We start from the raw sequence: 24,424 nt of genomic DNA, 5'->3' as shown, positions 1-24,424 counted from the left end.
ACTATTTTTCCTCTATTTAGAGTGAATACTAACCTCGAAGTTGATTTCCTAGAATCAATATCGATCTAGAAGTCAGAATCAGTGTATCCAGTAAGGATCAGATCCTTAGCTCCATATACGAGCATATAGTTCCTCGTTCTCTGAAAATACTTGAGGATGTTCTTAACGACAGTCCAATGATCATATCCTAGATTAGACTGAAATTTGCTAACAATTCTAACTGCATAACATATGTCGAGACGAGTACACAACATGACATATATTAAGCTCTCTACTACTGATGCATATGGAATTCATTTCATAACCTCAATCACTTGAGGTGTCTTAGGACCTTGTTCCTTAAACAGATGAATTCCATATCTGAAAGGCAACATTCCTTTTTTAGAATTGTGCATTTTATATTTAGACAACATCTTGTCTATATAAGATGCTTGAGATAATGCTAAAGTTTTATTCTTGTGGTTCCGAACTATTTGGATTCCAAGAACATACTGTGCTTCTCCCAAATATTTCATTTGGAGTTGCGTAGCAAGCCATCTTTTGACGTTAGCCAGAAATTCTACTTCATTTCCTATAAGTAGAATATCATCAATACACAGAACCAGAAAAGCGACAATTTTATTGATAATTTTCTTATAAACACAAGGTTCGACAAATTGTTCAAAGCCATAAGATTTGATCGCATGTCAAATCTCATATTCTAGGATTGAGATGCTTGTTTCAACCCATAAATGGATCTATTAAGCTTGTAAACTTTTTGCTCTTGGCTCCTTCTGGTTGAGACATATAGATACTCTCTTCAAGATAGCCATTTAGGAAGCCTGTCTTGATATCCATTTGCCAGATTTCATAATCATAAAATGCAGCTATGGACAAGAATATTCTAATAGACTTTATCATGACAATCGGAGAGAAGGTTTCTTCCTAGTCTAACCCCTCTCTTTGGGTAAATCCTTTTGCCACAAGCCTAGCCTTGTAGGTCTGTACCTTACCAGCTTTGTCTCGTTTTCTCTTATAGATCCACTTGCAACCGATGGTTTTACCCCTTCTAGTTAATCTACAAAATCTCAAACTGAATTGAAATACATTGACTCCATTTAAAGGTCCATGGCTTTAATCCACTAGTCCTTATCCACATTTTCCATTGCTTGTTTGAAAGTCAATAAATCCTCTAAGCCATCATCTGGTATGATGACTTGAGTTTTAGTTAAACCTATGTACCGGTCAGGCTGTTGCACAACCCTCTCACTACCTCGAGGCACTCTCAACTCTTACGAAGGATATGAAATACTAATTTCATCAACTGTTGATGGACCTGCTCAATCAACAACTCTGTTGATGACTTTTTCATTTCTCTAGTTATTTTATCTATTACTAGCCTACTACGAGGTTGATGATTTTTAATGTCATCTTCCTCTAGGAAAGTTGCATTTATCGATAAAAATACCTTATTGTCCTGAGGATCATAAAAGAAACCATTTTTTTCTCTTTAGAGTAACCTAAAAATAGGCATATCTTTGAACGACATTCCAACTTCTTAGGATTTTTCACCAACAGATTTGATGGGCATCTCCAGATCCTGAAGTGACATAAACTACCTTTACGTCCTCTCCATAACTCGTAAGGTGTTTCTGAAACACTTTTTGAGGGAACCATGTTCAATATATACATTGTAATCTCAACTGTGTGTCCCCAAAAAGAACTTGGCAACTGGGCATAACTCATAATAGAATGAACCATGTCTAACAAGGTCCTATTTCTCTTTTCTGCCAGACCATTTTATTGAGATGTGTCAGGAGTTATGAGTTGTGACTGAATTCCATGTTATATCAAATAGTCCTGGAATTTTAAGTTCACCACTTCGATTTGATCGAGCTGTTTTAAACTTTTTACTTAATTAGTTCTCAACCTCAACCTTATATTCCTTGAACTTCTCAAGTGTTTCGAACTTATGATGCATTAGGTAAATATGTTCATACCTTGAATAATCATCAATGAAGTTGATGAAATATTCATACCCTCCTCTAGCTTTAACATTCATCGGACTACAAAGGTCTAAATGTACCAGCTCTAAGGGTTCTTTGGCTTTAAGACCTTCTCCAGTAAAAGATCTTTTTGTCATTTTCCCTGAAGACAAGATTCACATGACGGTAATGAACTATCTTCTAACGGATTTAGATGATTGTTCTTCACCAAACTCTCAATATTGTTGAGAATGATGTGACCAAGTCTCAAGTGCCAAAGATAGTCATTTGGAGAAATTTTTTATTTTTTATTTTGAGTCTCATCTGTTTTAAACATCTCTATGTTCAAACGGCTTTTACCTCAGTCGATTTTAACATATACAAGTTATTTTCTAGTTTTGTAGAACAAATTTTGATATCTTTCAAAGTAATGAACACTTCATTAATTTTAAAAGAACTTTGTAATTTTGTTCTAGTAAACATGAGATAGATATTAAATTCCTTTTCATAGAAGGAATATAATAAACATTTTCAAGTAAAATGTGCCTATCTCCTATAAATAACTTCATGTCTCCCATTGCTTTAGCTGAAACAACCTCCTTGATTCCTACCTTAAAGTTTGCTTCGTCTTCTATAAATTGTCTCTAGAAACTTGTTTCCTGAGAGAAAATACAGATATGATCATCGGTACCTGAATCTATTATCCAGTTCTTTTTATCATTTTCCACTAAGCACGTTTCAATGACAAGTAAATCGTATTTACTCCGTCGTTCGATTTTTCGCAATCTCATCTATATAGTTCAAAACTTTAAATGAGACGAGAGATAAAGGACATTCCTCTATTAAATTTGTTTTGAATCATCATTTGCTAATAATTTACATATTGAATTGTTATTCCCGTTAACTAAAGCAAAAGCGAGTATTATAGAATAATTCAACATGCTGAAAATTTAAACAAAATCTTTATTAGAAAATTGCAACTAAATCCAAAGTTTTAGCAAAAAGTAATAACGTACCCATAATCATTATTTATTTGCAACGATACTATAGTGAGTCAGAATAAGTTCTACCGAGGGCCAGTCAAATACTCCTTCACTAAAGTAAGATTTTCTTGACTAAATACTATCTTCAGAATAACTCTTATTCCTATAATCATTTAGTTACCAGTTTTGGTCAGAAATTACTAATACTTAGTAATTCTGTAAGTATAACACTCCATTTCCAGACTTCAGACGTTGGCCCCAACGACGCTACCGAATTGGAAAGTCAAGGTTGGGAATAGAACTAAGAAATAATTTCCATTTTTGGAGTTTGAGTTGTTCCGAATCCTATGTTACAACCTTCCGAGGGAATAGCTATCGTTAAACGACTAGCAAGGGCCGCCTAAAGTTAACCAGTAGGCACAACATAGGAATCTCATGGTCTAAACCAACGGAAGAGACTACAAGATACGTTAACAAATTTTCTTCACTCACTTACTATGAATTACTTCTTCCATTCACCTTGATCTTGATCCATACAAATACTTTTCGAATGGGGATCACTCCCAGGGTGACATGAAGCATCGTATGAATCTCACGGTGTGAACTTTCTAGGGACGTGAGAGTTGAAATCAATATATCACATATTTGATTTTACAATGAACAACTTCCCCTTATTCACCTTGATATTGACTTATGCAAATACTTTTCGAATGAAGGTAACTCCCAGGGTGACACGAAGTGTCGCATGAATCTCACAGTGTGAATTCTTTAGGGGCGTGAAAATTAAAATCAAAACATCGTATATTTGATTTTACTGTGAACAACTTCCCCTATTCACCTTGATCTTGATTCATGCAAACACATTCTGAATGGAGGTCATTCCCAGGGTGACACGAAATGAAGCATGAATCTCAATGTGAACTCTTAGGGATGCGAGAGCTAAAAAAGCAATATATCGTATATGTTATTAATCTCCCACTGAAGTATTCTAACAATGTATCATATACGTTATTAAATTCCTACTGAAGTTACTAACAACATATCATATATATTATTAAATTTTCACTGAAGCGTTCTAACAATTATATGGGTATATTTATACTCAGGTTTATTTCGACTAATTAAATAACCCTAAATCTATGTGGTTTATCCAAGTATAACGTTTATAAATGGATTTAACTAACGATGTCTAGGTGATAAACCATTTTATTACCTTACATTGCTCACGTATGCTTATAAAAACCGATTAACAATGCTCAATTATTCAGCCATAATCCCCAAGTAGGAGGTGTTCCGTAGACCGTCAACTTAAGAACCTCCAGCCTTAGACATGATTATATACCGATTGAGTTTGTAACCATGATTTATAAGATAACGACCTATTTTAACTATTAAAACAAGTGTTTAACGTACATGAGCATGCAACTTATCTTTGTTATGAATTTTAATGTCTAATTCAATTTTATAACAACTTATAAAAATAGACATGCTTTGTATCTATAACATTCAACAAAGACATTCAATATTTAATATAACACTTACATGAAATAAAGGAAACCCTAAGCATTCATACTATATATTATAACTATTTATAACATATATCCAATGCATGTAACATATTTCCTCTGGTGGGATTTTAAATCTACATGGCATACAATATGCACAAACATGTTTTCATTTAAATATAATATACATCACATGCATAAATATTTAAACAAACACTGATATGGTTCAACTTTGCCATTCTAAGTAAGCAATAAAAACTAAATTATTATAAAATTGGTACAAAAACAACCTCAATTCTGATCTGGACCGCACGTACCGACCCGAGCCGGACCTCTAGAGCTTCAAAAGATGTTAAACCGAACCAAAACGGGCTGAACCAGACCAGAAGAAGCCAGACCAATTGAACCAGTCACCTCTCACATAAACTGGCTCACGGACGTGCGTTGTTCTTTGGCTAAGATGAACAACGTCGACACTGTTCATCATTATGCTCGAAGCGTTACGACACTTGATGAACAACGTCGCGACGTTGAAGAATAGAAGCTTCAGTCCAGATATCTACAACTCGACCACCCTTGCTTCTCACTTCGATTACAGCCTAAACTCTATTGACTCTAAATAAATTATAGACTCTAGATCACACATATAAGCTCATGAAACAAGAGCCAATTACAAATTTAACAATTGAATTAAAGAGAAATCTAATGTCAAAGTTGATTGACACACTATATCAGTCCCCAAACATGCAATCATAGAAATTCACCCACCAAACTCAAATTAACGTTAATTGATAGGAAGTATAATCATGTAACAAATGCATTCAGAATCAATAAGCACCTTAATCACATTAAATTTGAGTTCTAAAGGCATGCAAAATAGATTTTCAAATAAAAGGGTTTCAAAAATCATATACCTTTGAAGAATTCTCCAAAACCAAGCTGCTATTCATAATTTCTGTACTACAAATCAGTAGTAGACCACCCATAGATCTTCTCTACTATTCTCAGCCTTGGATTTGAGTGATGAAACTCAAGATTTAAGTGAAATGTCAAGGGAATTGGTGAGGGTTTAAGAGGATGATGAATTTCTGCAGATTTTTGTAAAATCCAACATTCTCTTCTCCTTCAATTTGATAATTTAAGAGCTTTTATGTGATATTTATATGCAAGCACTGAATACCAAACAATTGACACCTCAATTGGATAAAATTAATGGCATAGGTGGAATTAAGGAGGTTAATCCACCTCCTACTTCAGAAATGGTGGAAAAATCCACTAAGGATTCAATTTCCATTTTTTCATTCTTAATTTTAATTAATTCAAAATTAATTAAAATAAAAAATATTTCAATTTCTGAAATTGAAATAAAAATGAAAATTAATTTGATTTTAATTAATTAAATAAATTTAATTGATTAAATAATAATTTAATATCATATATTAAATTAATCAATCTTAATTTAAACATGAATCCTATTCATGTAATTAATATTTAAACCAATATTTAAATATTATAAGCTCTCCAATTTCGTTTAGTTTCGATAAATTAAATGTAAATTTTATCAAATATAATTATGCAAACCCTTATTGCAATTTGAACAGTTCAAATTGAAAACCCTACATTCAATTTAAACACTTCAAATTGAAATCATTTCAAATTCACCCAGTTTACTAATCCAAGGTGTTCATATTTTACAAAGCTAGTAGAGGAACCTTATGAACCTACAGATCATGAGCTCCAACGATTAGAGATTAATTAGTTAAAACTCTTTAGACCGAATTAATCAATATTCATTAACTACTGAGTCACACCACTATAACTCGATAGTTGCACTCTCCTCACTATAGATATATTTGTGTCCACTTGATTTAACCATAATCAATAAATCGACCATTCATAGGTTGTTCGTAATAACAGCTTGGTCAAATGTTGTTTTAGCCTCGAAATTACATCTTGCTCTTAGGTTCCACTGATTCTTTAATGAACAATTGGTTTGTGAGCCAATCACTAAACTGGATCCCCTCGGGTCAATGAGAGGATGGGGCCTCTTGTTCAAGACATGAATTCAGTATTTAAGAGAATAAATTTTCTTCTATCCTTAAATCGAGTAGGCGTGAATTCCATCTTGCACCCTATGTCCCTATCTATCTACCCGATCTTACCCTTGAAATGAGAGGCTTACCAGCGCTGTTGAGTCAACCCTCACCTATGCAAATCTAAGGATAATCCCAAATAAACATGAGTTCATAGTTAGCTCCGAATTAAGGTCGAGTTACCTAGGTCATCTATGCGAAATAGTCGGTTTTAAACAGTAAACAGCGTTATAAAATAAGAGTGACTTATTTCTTAGTCCGATCTTATGCAAACTCATTGCATAAGACACCCCCACTCCTCATTTCAATACATGAATGAATCAGGATCACTCCGTTTGTAGTACCTTATAACAAATTGTAATAACTACAGTGTGGGTCACATCCAATAGTATTACTACCCAACCTTATTCATATACTATAGATCGTTTTGGCTATTTACTAGAACTTGATCCGTCTTTATGTCTCCACATAAAGTTTAAGTATTCATATAATAGTGATGGATGTTAGTTTATTAGATTTAGACTTTGTAAATGCAATTTACAAATTTAATAATAACTTTATTGAATAAATGTTGAATAACATCTTTATTGACAATAGAAAATATTTAACTTTACAAACTACGAATTTTAGGACATACAACTCAATACAACGATTTATACACAGTCAAATAGATGGAGGCTATTGGAGGCATTCCCATCGGTCTTTGAGTTCCTATTGTTAATTTGTTAGTCCAGCCGAAGCAGCACAAGAACAATTTACCCTCTTTGAAGACTCCCAAATTTGATATATATATATATATATTTATATATTTTTTTGGCTTTTGAGTTAACAGTTGACTATTCCAAACTGGTATGATTTGAAGACAAGCAGGCATAAGATCATAAGTTCAAACTCTCACACTATGTGCATTTATTTATTCGTAAAAATTAAAATCACAGTAAAATCATCTCTGCCATAATCGCCATTTACTAAGCAGGATGAAAGGGTTTTTACAGCTCTATAATCAATCCTACACTTGAGGAAGTTGAAGCTGGCTTTAATTCGAAGTTCAACTTCTACTTTAACCAAGCTTAGTGGTTAGTCATAATTAGGTTCTAAAATCCTGTTCCTAACTGTGGGAAGGCTCACATTGCAATAAACAGACTTTCCATTTACTGTTGGAACTCCTACACAAGCACAACTGAAATCTCCTGGTCGAAGACACTAAGATTTGAATATCTTTTTTCCTTGAAGTAAAGTAAACAATTGAATAGTTCAAAGCTGGTATGATTTAATGCAAGCAGGAAAGCAATTTCAAAGAAAGCAGTGGTAAGTAAAAGTCGTCGTCTCCTATATTTTTTTAACCTCTGCAATTCTGACACTTCAGCATCAGCTCGAGTTAGAATTGATGCTCTGTTTCTGAAGCATTAGTAGTTCAAGGAAATGAGAATCCAAACCTCATTCACCATTAGCAACGTTTACATGATCTCCTTCATCGCTGTTCACCTTTTCCCCATATTTCAGCGTAGACGCCATCAATGAATTCAAAATGGTGGCACGTGTGGAGGAAATTCTACACATGGCTTGTACTGCTTTTGTGGAAATGGAGATGCGCAACCTTACGTCTACGGAGCTGTTCCCATCAGAACCCAACTTGGTCGGACCTCCATCCATTGAACAACCCCAGCCTTCTTCCTCTTCATCCAACTGACTTCCTAATGATAGTTTGATAGTTTAGCACAGCACAACTACAATCATATTTACACATGAATGATGACTCTCAGATTTCATATTTTTTATGAAAAAAACTTGGAGCTCATTTGGATGAGCCTATCTTAGTGCATCTCCAAATATTATCCAATAAAATAATACCATGTGGCATTTTTGTTTTTTGAAAAGATAATTTCTTCTAATTCTATTTTTGTGTACGTTAATAAGTAGGAAGTATAAGGGTTAGACTGCACCTAATCATTACTCATTTTTTTTATCCCTTTGAGTAATTCAAGCTTGTATATGATTTGATGACAATCAGACAGAGTATTTAATGGAGAAAAACTTGACTTAAAATTCTATTTTAACTGCTCACTGATGAATAATTTACGACTGTACCAGCTATTCTTCTAACTTCTACTCCTTGAACCTAACATACTCTTACAATTTTCCTTAGAAGGGTTGAAAACGCGTTCGGCAGACTTGATTTCGCAAATAGTGTTTTGTTTATGTTGTTATTCTTATTTTGGCAAAGGGCGAGTATCACATTTTATTATTGTTGTTATTATTATTTTGGCAAAGGGCGAGTATCACACGTTAAAATATCAAAATGTTGCCAAATGCCAAAGGTCGTCTCTTGTTTCTTTTTCTCCTTTCTTTTGTTTATGTTTTTTGCAGACTTTCTTTGAAAATGACAATTATTTAACTTCATCTGCAAAGACTAGAAAACCAACAATATTTTCTGATGCATTTGATTGCTCAGAAGCTCAAGAAATGAGAACCCATCTCAAATTGACTTAGTTTCTTAGCCCCAGCATCATCAAAATCATCTTCATCGCCTTCATCTCATTCCATTTTGCTCCATGTTTTAGCCAAGACGCCCTCCATGAATTTAAAGCATGTGGTGTGAATTACTGCAATGGCAGAGACTTGGCAAACATCTCCCATCTCAAAATTGGCAGGAGGCCGAAATTGGATTACATAATCGGAATGAATTCATTGGAATATAACGTTATGAAGATCAACCAGTCGGATGATGAAGTGACGATCAGGAGAGAAGACCGCCCTGATAATTTTCGCGCACTAAATAAAACGGAAACAGCAACTCTGGATTACCATGTGTTTATGTATTGTTCCAATGACCGAAACATCTCTGTCTGGTACGGTTGTCCCCAAAAAGAGAAGAACTTAGAGTATTACAGATTTCCTTGGGGCTCAAAACAGGGAAAAGAGGGGCGTTATGTTTTTTATACAAGTGGACAAACTGGAGGGTCTAAAATGAAGACCGAAGTGACAGGTAAGATAAACGGGTCGGAAGGTAGAATAAACCAAATGATGTCGGTTAGGATGGCGGTGAAAGGTAGAACACGATCGTTCGGCTTCATATCCAACAATCTGCATAAGGATATAACAGAAGGCTTGGAAGGTAAAAAGGATGGAATGACTCTGACAGGGAAGGCTGGGATACTTGATTTCACCTTGCCGTACATGGAGCAAACTAACAAGGTACTTACTCAAAATAAAAATAAATAAATAAATATAGAGAAAATTGCACAAACACAGTTAAACTATGATGTTTGTTACCATTATATGTCTAAACTTCTATCTGATGAGCTATATTTTTTTTCTAGTCTCAGTGAAGAACGTGAATACTAGAAATAATGCATATTCACATGCACTGAATCTATCACATACCTCAGGGAGCAATGGGTAAAAAGTACTGATTTTACGCGAGAAAATTTACTCAATAAAGATAACAATTAATGTTGATATGCAAATGCAAATCCTACATTGGTTAGGAAAGGGAATGATCATGGGTATATAAGTAAGGAAGATTATCTTCATTGGTACGAGATCTTTTGGGATGCTTTCCAAAAGCAAAACCATGGGGATTTATATCCAAAGTGAACAATATCATACAATTGTAAGGATATGTGAAGGTACGTTATCCTCAACAGCAAAGAAGAAAAGAAATGGAAGAAGTTTTACTTGTTTATCATTCAATCACATGCATTGAATCTATTGTAGACCTTCGATAGCAATTAGTATATTTATGTTGGAAAAGGAGGAGGAAGTTTTACTTACTGTTGATTAGCAACAATTAGGCAGCGATTAGTGAAGAAATATCAAAAGGAACCGTGATTAGAGCTGATACCAGCGCCAGCGATTAGGACTTGAAAATTGTGAAGATCAAAAAAGAGGAAGAAATTGCAATGAAAGGGAGAAGAAAAACGGGAATCGTAATGAAGAAGATGGACAATTTTAGGAGGGAAATCAGAAGGGTCTTAACTCATGGAGGTATAGTTTAGTTCGAACTCTAAAAAACTCATATTGCTATGTTTGTTTTAAATTGTGTTATATTTGCAAAATTTTCCCCTATTTTGCTATATGTGTAAAGATCCCAAAAAAATTTGTTGCGAGTTACATGGGCCATGTTATAAGTGAAAATTATTTATTTAGAAGGTTAATATGAAAATTAAAAAATGAGGTAAAATGCAGTTTCAATCCATGAAGTTTTGACTTTGTGTTGATATCCAGTTGTTTGTAAAACTTCAAAATGGATATTTAGTTATTGATATTTGAAAAATAATTTTAAACAAAAAAAAAGGGATAAAAAATCACTCTTAATCCCTAGACTTTCGTAAAAGTAATAATTTAGTAAATTTTGGTTTGTAACGATTTAGTCCCTGAACTTTTAATTTTGTAATAATATAGTCCCTAGACTTTACTATGTAACAATTTAGCCCTTATACTTTTAAATTTGTAACAATTTAATCCCTATTATAGAAATTAATATTAAGACTTAATGAGATTTATTGTATAAATAAACCGGTAGACTAATTAGAGACTCGATATTTTTATAAAATACAAAGTCTACATCATAAAATAATAAAAATTAACATCAAATTTTGATAAATTTTTGTATTTTGGAGACTAGATTGTTACAAATTTGAAAGTACAATGATTAAATTGTTACATATTAAAGTTCATGGACTAAATTGTTACAAAATTGAAAGTAGAGGGACTATATTGTTAGCAATTAAGTTTAGAGACTAAATTGTTACTTTCATGAAAGTTTAGGAATCAAAAGTGTTTTTTAACCATAATATTTCGGTACATCCATGCAACCTACTTAAGAGCCTAATCAAAAGTTACCTTACGATAAAGTTTTCTTTTATAAACCTTTTTATATATATTTTTCCCTTGGTGATTGAAGCAGATGCTGCATCTTGGTAAAATCCGAACTGGACATTTAAATACTCGAACTCTAGTTGACCATTGGTTGTGCTAACTAAAAATGTTGACATGGTGGCAATAACTTAAGTTTATCTTTTTCTTTTTCTTTTTGATAACATCCTAAGCTAGATGATCTTGGTGTGACTGCGAATATTAGTTTGGTCCATCCAACATTAAGATGTCCTTGCACCTTATTCTATTTATTGTGTCATCTCAATGACCATTTCTTTTTTTAATTCAATAACTTGTGGGATGAGGATTCGAATTTTGATCAATTAATTATTCATATTTTATGTTTGTTGAACTATGCATATACTCTCATTTTAGCACATCTCCAATGACTTTGAAAATGTTATTAATTTTCTAAAATCAATTTAATATAATTAGTCCGTCTCCAAACATATTATCCAGGTCTCTATCTATACTAAGCTAGAGCATAGAATGAGCCTGTTGGAGAAGCCAGCAATTAGGACGAAACAAGAGTTGGAAGTTGAATACAAGAATCTCTATACTATAGCATGTGATGCATGTAGAGAAATTCATGGAAAGTGTGGAGAAAATGCAACGTACCAATTTTACTGCATTTGCAAAACCCAAGATCAGCATCGTCCTTACGTCTGCATAGTTTCTCCTCGACCTGGTATGTCCATTTCTTTCTTCCAATACCATCAAAGTTGAAGTATTCGAGATCAACTACGTGGAAATTAGACACAAATCTAAGTTTAAAAACTAAACTCGTAATTTAACCTATTTCGTCCTTTGTCTATATAGAAAATAATGCACAATATAATATAAGTGGTAGTACTATATAATCACAACTAGCTTGCTTTCTTTTCTAGATTTGTTAAGTGAATCCCATAGAAAACACAAATTTCTATTTCATAATTCTATAACTTTGACATGTTCATTCTACAAAGGTTCAGTTTCAAATCTCTATGGAATATATATTGTTAAAAAAAGAGAATAGGGAAGAGAAAAACAACAGAATTACGTGGAAACCTTAGTACAGGGAGAAAAACCACGATATAAAGTCTTTTCTTATTTGTTTTAAAACTAATACTCTAAATATACAGGGACTCACTGTATAAATAGACAGTAAGGAATCCTAGGGGTCTTACACAATTACATAAATGCCCCTAGGTTAAAAACCCTATTTCCAACACTCCCCTCAAGTTGGTGCATAGATATCAACAAGCCCCAACTTGCTTACACAATAATTAAAATTTTGTCTCAATAACCCTTTTGTAAGTACATCAGCAACTTGTTGACCCGAAGGAATATAAGGGATGCATATGTTTCCACTGTCCAACCTCTACTTAATATAGTGTCTGTCTATCTCCACATGTTTAGTTCTGTCATATTGAACTGGGTTGTTTGCAATACTGATGGCAGCTTTATTATCACAAAATAATTTCATTGGAAGCTCATTATCTTGCTAGAGATCTTATAATACTTTCTTCAACCAGATTTCTTCACAAATCCCTGGACTCATGACCCGATACTCTGCCTCAGCACTACTTCTAGCAACAACTCCTTGTTTTTTACTTCTCCAGCTGACTAGATTTCCCCAGAAAAACGTACAATATCCAGACATGGATCTTCTATCAACAATAGACTCTGCCCAGTCAGAATCAATGTAAGCTTCAACAGATCGTTTATCGGTTTTCCTAAACATTAGGCCTTTACCAGGAGTTCCTTTCAGATACCGAAGAATACGTTCAACTGCTATCATATGATCCTCACAAGGAGCTTGCATGAACTGACTCACAACACTTACTGCATAAGAAATATCTGGTTTGTGTAGACAAGTATATCAACTTCTCAATCTAAACCGCTGATAACCTTTCTTTTAACTGGGAATGCTATCATTCTTATCACCGATTTTCGCATGTTATTTCTACTTGCCGTTGTCAACAGTTTACACCCAGTCATACCTGTTTCCTTTAGCAAGTCCAGTGTATATTTTCGTTGAGAAAATTGATATACCCTCTTTGAGCGAGCCCTTCCATTCCCAGAAAGTATCTTAGCTTTCTGGTCTTAATTTTCAAACTCTCTAGCCATCTCTGTTTTAGTTTGTAACTTCTACATCATCTCCCCAGATAAAACTATCATCAACATAGACAATAAGACAAAACTATTTTCCCTGATGTTGATCTTCTTACAAAAAGAATGTGATCGGAATGTCCTTGAACATATCCCTGTGCTTTCACAAACGTCGTGAACCTGTCAAACCAGGCCCTTGGAGACTGTTTCATCAACCGTATAGGTGATTTCCTCAATCTACACACTTTATTTTTAAATTGACTCTCGAACCCGGAGAGGGCTCATATAGACTTCCTCATCAAGTTCCCCATTTCAAAAAACATTTTAAACTCAGCTGGTGTAGGGGCCAATCATTATTCACAACTACTAACAGAAGCACTCGGATCGTGTTAAGTTTAGCCGCAGGTGAAAACATCTCAGAAATAATCCACTCCATATGTTTGGGGTAAACCTCTTGCAACAATTCTAGTTTTGTATCGGTCAATTGTCTCATCTGACTTATACTTTATAGTTAAACACCCATTTACTTATCCTACTATTTTTGCCCTTAGCAAAGTCACGGTTCCTAGGTTTATTCTTTTCAGAGTCTTATTTCTTCCATAACAGCAGACCGCCATTCTGTTTTTTCATTTGCAACACTTATGTTATCTGGAAACACCTCAGTGTCCAAGCTAGTAGTAAAAGCCTTAAACTCGGATGTCAGATTACTATATGTCATGTAACTGTTAGGATATTTAGTACATGAACGGGTACCTTTACTCAGGGCTATAGGAAGATCAAGTGACGCATCACGTTCTTTGATTTACCATTTGCCTATCAGAACTTCAGTAGGTATCTTCCACATCATCATTAGCATGGACCATTTCATCCTTTGTAGCTTCAATCATTTCATCCTCTACAATTTCCCTTTCTATCACTTTCTTAGTATCACTGGTTCCTTCTCCCCTTGTCATGTATGCCTTCATCATTTCCATATAAATCAACATCATTAAATATACGTACCTGGACCTGATGACAGGTCTGACTCCTGCACTGGCAGCCGACAGTTCTGGTTCAACAGGTGACACTACTTCCTTCTGAGATTCTTCCTGTAGTACGTTTTCCAAGGAACTTGATTGGTAGGAAGAACCAGACTATCATGATCAGGACTAGGTTTAGACGGTTTGAATGAGCGCTGACTCTAAAGAAATGGCCTAGAGTGACCAGTTAGTCTCTTCATTTATGTTCTCCCCCTGAAGATGACTAACAGGGAAGAACGACTGATCCTCGAGAAAGGTGACATCCATAGAGACATAGTACTTTCGAGATGACGGGTGATAGCATTTATATCCATGTTAATGGAGTGGATATCCAACAAAGACATACTTCTGAGCACGAGGAGAAAATTTCGTGCGGTTTGGACCATGGGAGTGAACAAAAGCAACACAACCAAAAACCCGAAGAGAAACATCAGAGTTCAATCGAGTAGTGGGAAAAGACTCTTTAAGCAATTCTAAAGGGGTATGAAGATTAAGAATACGAGAGGGCATCCGATTAATGAGGTGAGCAGCAGTAAGAACTGCATCTCCCCAGAGGTATGATGGAAGGGTGGCGGATAACATAAGAGATCGAGCTACTTCAACCAGATGTCGATTTTTACGCTCAGCTACTCCATTTTGTTGCGGAGTGTAAGCACATGAGCTCGGGTGAACAATATCTTTAGAGTCGTGAAATTTTCTGAAAGAGGCATTAAAGAATTCTCGTCCATTATCACTTCTTAAAATCTCAATCTTTGTTTTAAATTGAGTTTCGACAATTGTGTAAAACTGTTGAAAAACAGAGGACACTTCAGATTTATCAGTGAGCAGGAAAACCCAGGTGAAACGGGTGTGATCATCTATAAACGTGACAAACCACCGTTTTCCCGTGGAAGTAGTAACCGGTGAGGGACCCCATACATCACTATGAATAAGAGAAAAAGGACTCAAGGGTTTATAAGGCTGAGAATGGAAAGAAACACGATGTTGCTTGGCACGAATACAAACATCACAATTAAAAGAAGAAGTACTAGCATTACGAAATAAATGAGGAAATAAATATTTCATATATTGAAAATTCGAATGTTTTAAGCGAAAATGGCATAACATAACATCATTTTCAGAAACAGAGAAGTTTAAAGACATAAACCCCGATTGGTGATCATTCCTAGAGGAAGCCTCGTCAGAAAAGAAGTAGAGTCCCCTATCGTGCCGGACAGTGCCAATCGTCATCCCCGATTTCAGATCCTAAAATAAAACTGAATCAGGTGAGAAAATCGCCTTACACCTCAAATATCTTGTTAGTTTACTACCAGATAATAGATTATATGATATTTTAGGCACATGTAAGGTATCACGTAGAATTAAACCATGAAACGGAGAGATATTGCCCTTTCATGCAATAGGGGCAAAAGATCCATCTACAATTCGAATTCTCTCATTACCAGCACTCGGATTATATGACATAAATAACTCTGAGGAACTTGTAAGATAATCAGTAGCTCTTAAATCCACAATCCATGGTTTCTTACCATTCACACTAATTAGGACGAAAGAAGGAAAATTACCTGACTGTGTAATTGCACTCACCCCAACTGTACTTGAGTTGTGTTTACCGTCACCAGGAGATTTCTTTTGAGTTTGGCCATCTACTGAATCACTTACCAGGGCACGACTAGTATTAGATTTTTCATGAGACTGTCGTCGCCTGCTATTTGAGGGCTTCCCGTGTAATTTCCAACATTGATCCTTCGTATGCCAAAGCTTTTTACAATGTTCACAAATGGGAGGAGGTTTCTTATCACCATCAGTACTGGACGGCTTGGCAACGAAAGCAACTGCATCAGTATTTGAGGTGGTATTATTCATGGCACACGACCGATCTTCTTCTAGCCGTATTTTAGAACAGACCTCTCGAAATGAAGGAATCGAGCGCTAGCCCAAGATCCAACTACGAACCCCATCAAACTTTGGATTTAATCCAGCCAAAAACACATAAACACAATCTGCTTCCTCAATCTTCAAATATTGGGCTTCATCCTGTGGACAATTCCAGACAATTTCTCTACACAAGTCCATTTTCTGCCACAGCATCAACAGTTTGTTAAAATAAGAGGTAACATCCATAGACCCTTGTTTGGATTCATGAACCTGTTTATGGAGTGTATATAACCGAGAGGCATTCTGTCGTTTAGAATATAGATCTTACACCGCTTCCAAGATATCCTTGGCTGTGGCAGCATATAATAGCGGTCTTCCTATTTGGGGTTCCATACTGTTCACCAAGACAGACCGTAGCAACGAATCTTCTCCTTTCCAAATTCGTTCTTGTGGTTCAGCTGGGGCCGACTTTGGAATTTTCCCTGTCAAATATCCAAACTTGTGAGGCCCTTCCAAGGCCATCCGGATCGATTGAGACCAAGAAAAATAGTTCTGGCTATTTAATTTTTCTCCGACGTTAAATCTTGCAGTATTACCCAACGAACCAGATAAGCAAGAAACGTTAGGCACTATAGGTAATGAGTTTACCGGATTTTCTGAATAAATCGGTTGAGGATTTGCACTGAACATCGTATCCAAATCAGAAATCTGCTGTTGCAGGTAAGCCAACCGTTGTCTCACATCGTCTGGGTAACAAGCTGAACCACAATTGATTGGAATAGGTGCTGGTCTGTCTCTTATACACATCTAGATGTGTATAAGAGACAGGGCGTGGGTCGAAATTAAGGGCTGAGTTTTCGGGTCGGGCCAGGCGTGGGTCGGATTGTGGGTCGAAATTAAAGGATCGCGGGTCGGAATTAAAGGTTGCGTTCTCGGGTTGGGCCTGGCGTGGGTCGGATCGGATCGAGTTGGAACTAAAATCAACATACCGGGTCTGGCTGGTTTACCCTGGTTCAACTCGAACCGGTCCGGTTTGCTCCAGACCGATACTAACCTTAATCAGATCACTCTTCTGCTCTTCGCCCCCGACACTTCTCCCTCTGCCCTGATAGCTCCGAACGACGGTCAACCCCTCCTCGCGGCCAGTCTGTTCTTCACGTCTGAGACTGCCGGCGACTCTGCCATGATCGTGATAGCTCCAATCATGAATCGATGGTTCCTTGCGGCCGGCTCCAGCTCCAGCTCTAGCTCCAATCGGATTCTGACTGGTTTCATAATGGTGATACCCGATTGGCTGAGGGTGATTTTCCAAGGATTGTATCTAAACGACAGATATTAATTCCGATAGGGCATCCTGAAAACATTCCTTTACCGTTGCTCGGATTGCCGTTCCTTGTCAAAACTTGAAGATCCATCAACAGAGAAGGATTGAGGTTGATTCTCTTCCATAACGGCTAGGTTTTCGTCCCGTGCTCTGATACCATGTTAAAAAAAGAGAATAGGGAAGAAAAAAACAACAAGATTACGTGGAAACCCTAGTGCAGGGAGAAAAACCACGATATAAAGTCTTTTCTTATTTGTTTTAAAACTGATACTCTAAATACACAAGGACTCACTGTATAAATAGACAGTAGGGAACCCTAAGGGTCTTACACAATTACATAAATGCCCCTAAGTTAAAAACCCTATTTCCAACATATATGTGTATATATAGATATATTTAGAGAAGAACATTTCATTGAATTTATGGAATTTTTTTTTTTTTTTATTTCCAACAAATCTTAATAATACATGTCTTCTTATGCAGGAAAGTCCAACCTACTCAAGAAAATATTAATCATAGGTACTACACACTTCTAGTTTATGCTAAAATTTCATAACCAACCATTCTCACTACTCTTCATTCTCCTCTTTTACTACTTTTTTGGTATCATTCACTAGATTTCAGCATTGAATTGTTGCTTTACCAATCATATAAATTATTGGAACCCTTTTTTCTTCAGTTGCAATTGCTACAGGAAGCATCATTTTAACAATCTCCATCATCATCTTCATATACTGCACAAGGAAACACATCTCAGACGACAAGAAAATTGAGGAAACGATAAGGAGATATTCCATGCACACATCAAAGCGGTACAGTTACTCACAACTGAAAAAAATCACAAATTCCTTCACAAACAAGCTTGGCCAAGGAGGATTTAGCACTGTCTACAAAGGAAAATTACGAGACGGTCGTGATGTGGCGGTGAAACTCTTGAATGAATCAAAAGAAAATGGCCAAGATTTTATGAATGAAGTTGTTAGCATCACCAAAACATCACATGTAAACATAGCCACCCTCTTGGGATTCTGCTATGAGCGAAGTAAAAAGGCTTTAGTTTATGAATACATGTCTAATGAGTCATTGGACAAGTACATATTTCAAAGAGGGCTACAGATAAAAAATGGTGTGGAGTTGAGTTTGAGCACACTCTATAGCATCGTTATTGGTGTGGGTCGAGGCTTAGAGTATTTGCATTGCCACTGCAACACAAGGATCTTGCATTTTGACATCAAACCAAGCAACATTCTTTTGGACAGTAATTTCTGCCCTAAGATCTCAGACTTCGGGCTTGCAAAATGCATAGCCAAAGAGAGTCGTGTGTCAATCGCAAGTATGAAAGGAACAATAGGATTCATGGCACCTGAAGTAATATTTAGAAATCTTGGCAAAGTTTCACACAAATCTGATGTTTATAGTTATGGAATGTTGGTTCTTGAGATGTTGGATGAAAGAAAGTGTCCCAATGAAGGAGTAGGACAGAGCAGTGAAGAGTACTTTCCTGATTGGATATATAAGGATCTTACACGACATGAAATAGATGGAGGTTCTTGTTGCTGGGGCAACACAGAAGAGGAAGAAGAAATGGCAAGAAAAATGATAATCGTGGGGTTGCACTGCATTCAGACATTGCCGGATGACAGGCCGTCAATGACCGATGTGGTTGGAATGTTAGAAGGCAGTGTTGATGGTTTACAGATACCACCAAAACCCAACTTGTTTGGACCTCCATCAACTGATCTACTCCAAGCTGCTGGTGCTGCTTCTTCTTCATCGAACTCATACTAATGACACTGCTTTAGATGCAAGCCCTCTTGCTCGTGGGACACATCCCATCTGTCTTTGAATGCCTATTGTTAGTTTGTAAGTCCAGCAGAAGCAACATAAGAACAACAATTTCCCCTGTTTGAAGACTCCCAAATTTGATATCTTTTTGCCTTTTTGAGTTAACAATTGACTATTCCAAACTGGTATGATTTGAAGGCAAGCAGGAAACCATATAGTACACGTGCACAGTCCAACATCATTAAAATATCTACTCCATGAGATCAGAAGTTCAAACTCTCACACGTGTGCATTTGTTCGTACTATGAAAAAAATTAAAATCACAGTAAAATAATCTCTACCATAATCGTCATTTACTAAGCAGGATGAAAGGGTTTTTACATCTCTATAATCAATCTTTCCCTTGCGGAAGTTGAGGGTTGGAAAGTTCCAAGTCTCCGCAGGTCCCCTGGACAAAGACTCTCATAAATGACCATCTTTTTTCCTGACCGAACAAGTGACTCATTCAAACTTGTTGGATTTGATGGCAAGTCCGTAAGTACCTAAGAAATTTTGATGAGGAAAATTTTGTATATACAACTTACTTAGCTGGAGTGTTTGACGGCCACTTTTTGATTTATTACACGAAAACTATGGAAGACAGTCTACCCCATATCGATTATTCATAAGTAAGACACGTTGTCTCGGAAGAATCTTACTCCATGCATCAATTCTTAAGAAGCAAACATCGGATTCATAAATCAATTGGTTGCTCCGACTTTTCTTTGATGATGACCGTTCTCAGTCAGTGAAAAGACAAGAAGATTGATACCTAATAATTATCTCTATTCTGATCCTTTCATTGTTCAGAAACTCAAAAAAAATGAAAATCTACCTAAAACCCAGAAATAGTACCTTCTTCATAATCTTCATCGCGATTCATCTTTCACCATGTTTCAACGAAGGCGCCCTCGATGCATTTGAAGTTTGCGGTGAGAGTTACAATTGTGGAGAATTGGTAAACATCAAGTATCCCTTCTGGGGGAACAAGAAGCAGAAGTCTTGCGGGCGGCAAGAATTCAAACTGAACTGCAGGAAAAATCAAACCACCACAATTTACATAAATTCTGTGGAATACAACGTTCTGAAAATCAACCAATCGAATAATGGAATGAGGATAGCAAGATCAGACCTATTCGAGAATTACTGCCCAGAAAATGAAATCCAAGTGGCGACTATGGATGCGCATCTGTTCGCGTACGCTTCCAACAATCAGAACATATCGGTGTGGTACAATTGCTCGGGGGAAAACTACATTCCAACTCCGAAGAGGTACAAATTTTGGTGCAGTGGGAAATGGGGAAAGCTTGGGAGAGCGAATTATGCATTCGAATCGTCGGCGGCGAATCGGAACATGGAAAAGGGAGAATGTACAATGAATATAGAAGTGATGGTTACGATAGATTTGTTGAAAGAAGGTATAAAAGGGGGGAAAAGTTTGGTGGAGAAGGCTGTGAAATGGGGTTTCGATGTTGAATACGGGAATTGGTATAAGGAAGCTTGTAATGAATGCAATGAAAGTGGAGGCAAATGTGGAGGGAACAAGACGTATCCATTTTACTGCATTTGTAAGAACGGAGTTGCTAATCCTTACGACTGTAAAGCTGCTCTTCCTCCTCCTGCCCTTAAGATTAGTACGTCTCATTTTCCTTTTTCCATTGCATCAATTTTTAATAGGAAAAATATTTAGATGCAATCCAAGCTAGTTAATACTTTGTTGATCTCGAGAAAAGAAAATATATACACATCTTTTATCTTGCATGTTCGAGTATTTTGTGTTTGTACAAATTGTGTTAGTTGATTGTATTTAAGTATAGAACTACGTAAACAAAAATTGAAATAAATGCTAGACTTTTTTTGGGTCGATAATAGAAGAAAGTAAATGGCCAATATGTGAGGTTTAATCTAATTATAGAGATCAAATTGAAACAAAAATGTAGACTAAATTTAAAATATATCCAAAACCTTATTGGTCTAGCTTACAAATAGTGTTTGTCTAGCTATAATGTTCTTGTGCTTTCATTCTTTTGGTACAACAACCTTGTCTAACCACCATTTGCTTGGCCTTACAGAAGGATCAAATGATAATTGGAAGAAGGTTGTCATAGGTACTAAAGTGTAGACCTTGATGTCACATTACATACATTATTTAATTTCTCATGTTTAGAAACTAAATTTAATTAGCAAATCTAATGGCATTATAGGTGTTGGCTCTGGTTTTGGAGGCATAGTGATTACGAGTCTAATCTTTTTCATTAGGCTTCGTTTGAACAAAAAGAAGCATTTTCGTGCTTCCTCCTCCATTCTCCTTCAAAACAATTCTCGTGATCGTCTAATGAAGGAACTTGAGAAAGGAGAAAATTACATAACTGTTCCTCTCTTCTCCTATCAAGAACTTGTACAAGCTACAGACAAATTTAACCCAGCCAACGAACTTGGAGACGGCAGCTTTGGCACTGTCTACTATGGTAAGTACTTTCGAATTTTTTTTATGTAGAATACAAAAAGATAGATGCAGCTCAAAATAATATTGAGTTGACTACTGTTTGATTTCTAACAGGTAAACTCCGAGATGGACGTGAGGTTGCAGTTAAACGATTGTTTGAAAATAACGTTAAAAAAGTTGAGCATTTCCTAAATGAAGTTGAGATCCTTACCCGTTTGTGCCACCCACATCTTGTCACTCTTTATGGATGCACCTCTCGACGAAGCCGTGAACTCTTGTTGGTTTATGAGTTCGTACCAAATGGTACAGTCGCTGATCATCTTCATGGCATCCAAGCAAGACCGGGTGAGCTTCCATGGCTCACAAGGTTGAAGATTGCCATAGAGACAGCAAGTGCTCTGGCTTTTCTCCATGCTTCTAAAACCATCCACCGCGATGTTAAAACCACCAACATTCTCGTTGACAACAACTTCAACGTTAAAGTTGCCGATTTCGGACTGTCTCGACTTTTTCCGACGCAAGCGACACATGTTTCAACTGCTCCACAAGGAACTCCTGGCTATATTGATCCAGAGTATTATGAATGTTATCAACTTACGAGTAAAAGCGACGTTTTTAGCTTTGGAGTTGTGTTGGTTGAGCTGATATCTTCAAAGCCAGCAGTTGACATCACAAGGCACAGAGATGAGATTAACCTGTCGACGATGGCGATGAACAAGATCCAAAATGACGAATTAGACGACTTCGTAGATCCATGTCTTGGATTTAAAACAGATAAAAGGATCAGAGACATGATATGTAGAGTAGCAGAGTTGGCATTTCAATGCCTGCAAAGTGTGAGGGATACGAGACCATCAATGTTGGAGGCTTTAGAAATTCTAAAGAATATAGAGGAGTAGAAGTTGTGGGAAAGAGAAGGGACAATCCCCAGATTCTGTGATTGTGCCTTGGATTAGCAAAACTTCAACACCAAATGGTAGTGGGTGAGTTATTTATTGATGGTTTCATGGTAAAATAAAATAGATGCTATGATGCTAAACTTTCCAAAAGCACTTCCTTCTCTGTAGTTTCTGGAAAAACTACACCACAACTGGAAAACTGTCTTGTAATTTCTAGAAAAACTATATTAATTGTTTATATATTTATAATATAAGTGTTATATTGATTAATAGTTTAATATAATTGTTATATTTCTAATATGATTATAAGTAGGCTAATCTTTTATCTTCATTTAATAGGATTAACTTGGTAAAAAAAAAAAAGAGATTAATTTATAAAATATTTACCTATATGGGACTTCTATCTAAGGAAGGTCATGTCTAGGATTGTGGTATTTAAATTGATACACCCCTACTTAGGAACTTACCTGGGATGTGAAATAATCAAATATTTTATATGCATGCAATAAATGATTAAAATTTATTAAATTATTTAACAAATAGAAATCATATATTGTTAATTATCCAATATAAGTGTTACATTGGGCCAACTTAACAATGACTTGGATAAATTATTAGTCGAATTTTACCGAACTTAACAATGACTTAGATAAATTATTAGCCTATATGGGACTTCTATCTAAGGAAGATTTGTCTAGGATTGTGGTATTTAAATTGACCGTAAGGGAACAACCCTACTTAGGAACTAACCTGGGACGTGAATTAGTCAAACATTTTATATGCACGCAATAAATGATTAAAATTTATTAAACTGTTTAATAAATAGAAATCATATATTGTTAATTATCCAATATAAGTGTTATACTGGGCCAACTTAACAATGACTTAAATAAATTATTTGTCAAATTTTACCGAAGTATAATTGAGGAGGGCTTTAATAACATTGTCTTTAATATCGGTTGCAACCGACATTAAAGCCCTTTAATGTCGTTTGTCAACTGAAGCCCAAAATCTATTGAAGCTCTTTAAACCAACATTGAAGCCCAGAATCCATGTCTGTTTTTTTCAATTATTGTCCTTTTTTAAAAAAAAAAAATCCGTTGTCAAATCATTTCTAATATCAGTCAAAAAGTTAAAAATTCCATCTCGTGTTGGGTCAAAAATATCCGTCATTATTTTTTATTAAAAAATATAAAAAATTGTTCGTTGTAATGCGTGCTTGTTATATTCTACATGGCAAGCCAACAATATTTGTCTTCCACCTATGAATTCACTGAACTCAAATCTGAAATATAACAATAGATAGAACAATACACTCTACCACAAAACTAAATACAAAGTTACTTGCAATGAAGCACACTTCTATAATAATTTATCTACAAACAAGAATTAATATTTCCAATCCATTCTATAAATATTCATCAAATATGAAATAAGCACACTAACCAATATTTGTATATCGATAACACACTTTCATAGAACAATAATTATAATTATCAACCACCTCTATAATAGTCATT

General features: G+C 35.7%; 2 protein-coding genes and 1 long non-coding RNA gene across 6 annotated transcripts; 2 read left to right on the top strand and 1 right to left on the bottom strand.

Annotated features, from left to right (window-relative positions):
• Positions 1–7,430: 7,430 nt before the first annotated feature.
• LOC120082984 lies at positions 7,431–20,832 on the bottom strand. 2 transcript variants are annotated; one of them, XR_005483348.1, is made up of 4 exons: positions 20,692–20,832; positions 20,415–20,588; positions 12,042–12,164; positions 7,431–8,235 (listed from the first exon to the last, which is right to left on the bottom strand). It is a non-coding gene; the product is annotated as an uncharacterized LOC120082984 (long non-coding RNA). The 2 variants fall into 2 exon arrangements; XR_005483349.1 differs by lacking the exons at positions 7,431–8,235; positions 12,042–12,164 and adding an exon at positions 18,155–18,469.
• LOC120082981 (PR5-like receptor kinase) lies at positions 8,248–19,549 on the top strand. 3 transcript variants are annotated; one of them, XM_039038442.1, is made up of 5 exons: positions 9,602–9,740; positions 9,866–10,532; positions 11,883–12,111; positions 18,219–18,254; positions 18,415–19,549. In XM_039038442.1, the coding sequence occupies exons 2-5, from the start codon at positions 10,527–10,529 to the stop codon at positions 19,521–19,523; spliced, it is 1,380 nt and encodes a 459-aa protein (XP_038894370.1). In that variant the 5' UTR covers positions 9,602–9,740; positions 9,866–10,526; the 3' UTR covers positions 19,524–19,549. The 3 variants fall into 3 exon arrangements, with proteins under 3 accessions (XP_038894368.1, XP_038894369.1, XP_038894370.1); XM_039038440.1 differs by lacking the exon at positions 9,866–10,532 and having other exon boundaries at positions 8,248–9,740; XM_039038441.1 differs by having other exon boundaries at positions 9,599–10,532.
• Positions 20,236–23,182, top strand: LOC120082979 (LEAF RUST 10 DISEASE-RESISTANCE LOCUS RECEPTOR-LIKE PROTEIN KINASE-like 1.2). Its single transcript, XM_039038439.1, is given in 5 exon segments — positions 20,236–21,193; positions 21,632–21,667; positions 21,764–22,027; positions 22,120–22,898; positions 22,900–23,182. Coding segments are annotated over 5 exon segments (1,983 nt in total). The 5' UTR covers positions 20,236–20,382; the 3' UTR covers positions 22,993–23,182.
• The last annotated feature ends 1,242 nt before the right edge of the window (positions 23,183–24,424 follow it).

This window comes from Benincasa hispida, chromosome 8, assembly GCF_009727055.1.
Source record: "Benincasa hispida cultivar B227 chromosome 8, ASM972705v1, whole genome shotgun sequence".
NCBI lineage: Eukaryota > Viridiplantae > Streptophyta > Magnoliopsida > Cucurbitales > Cucurbitaceae > Benincasa > Benincasa hispida.
Note: the sequence above shows the minus strand (reverse complement) of the source record. Positions and strands in the feature narration are given on the sequence as shown.

Bases quoted from the DNA above. Each gene is read 5' to 3' on its own strand.
- LOC120082981 (XM_039038440.1), top strand. From the start codon at position 9,225: ATGAATTCATTGGAATATAACGTTATGAAGATCAACCAGTCGGATGAT. The intron at 9,741-11,882 runs GTACTTACTCAA...CATATTATCCAG, and splicing joins ACATGGAGCAAACTAACAAG to GTCTCTATCTATACTAAGCT. The intron at 12,112-18,218 runs GTATGTCCATTT...CTTCTTATGCAG, and splicing joins CATAGTTTCTCCTCGACCTG to GAAAGTCCAACCTACTCAAG.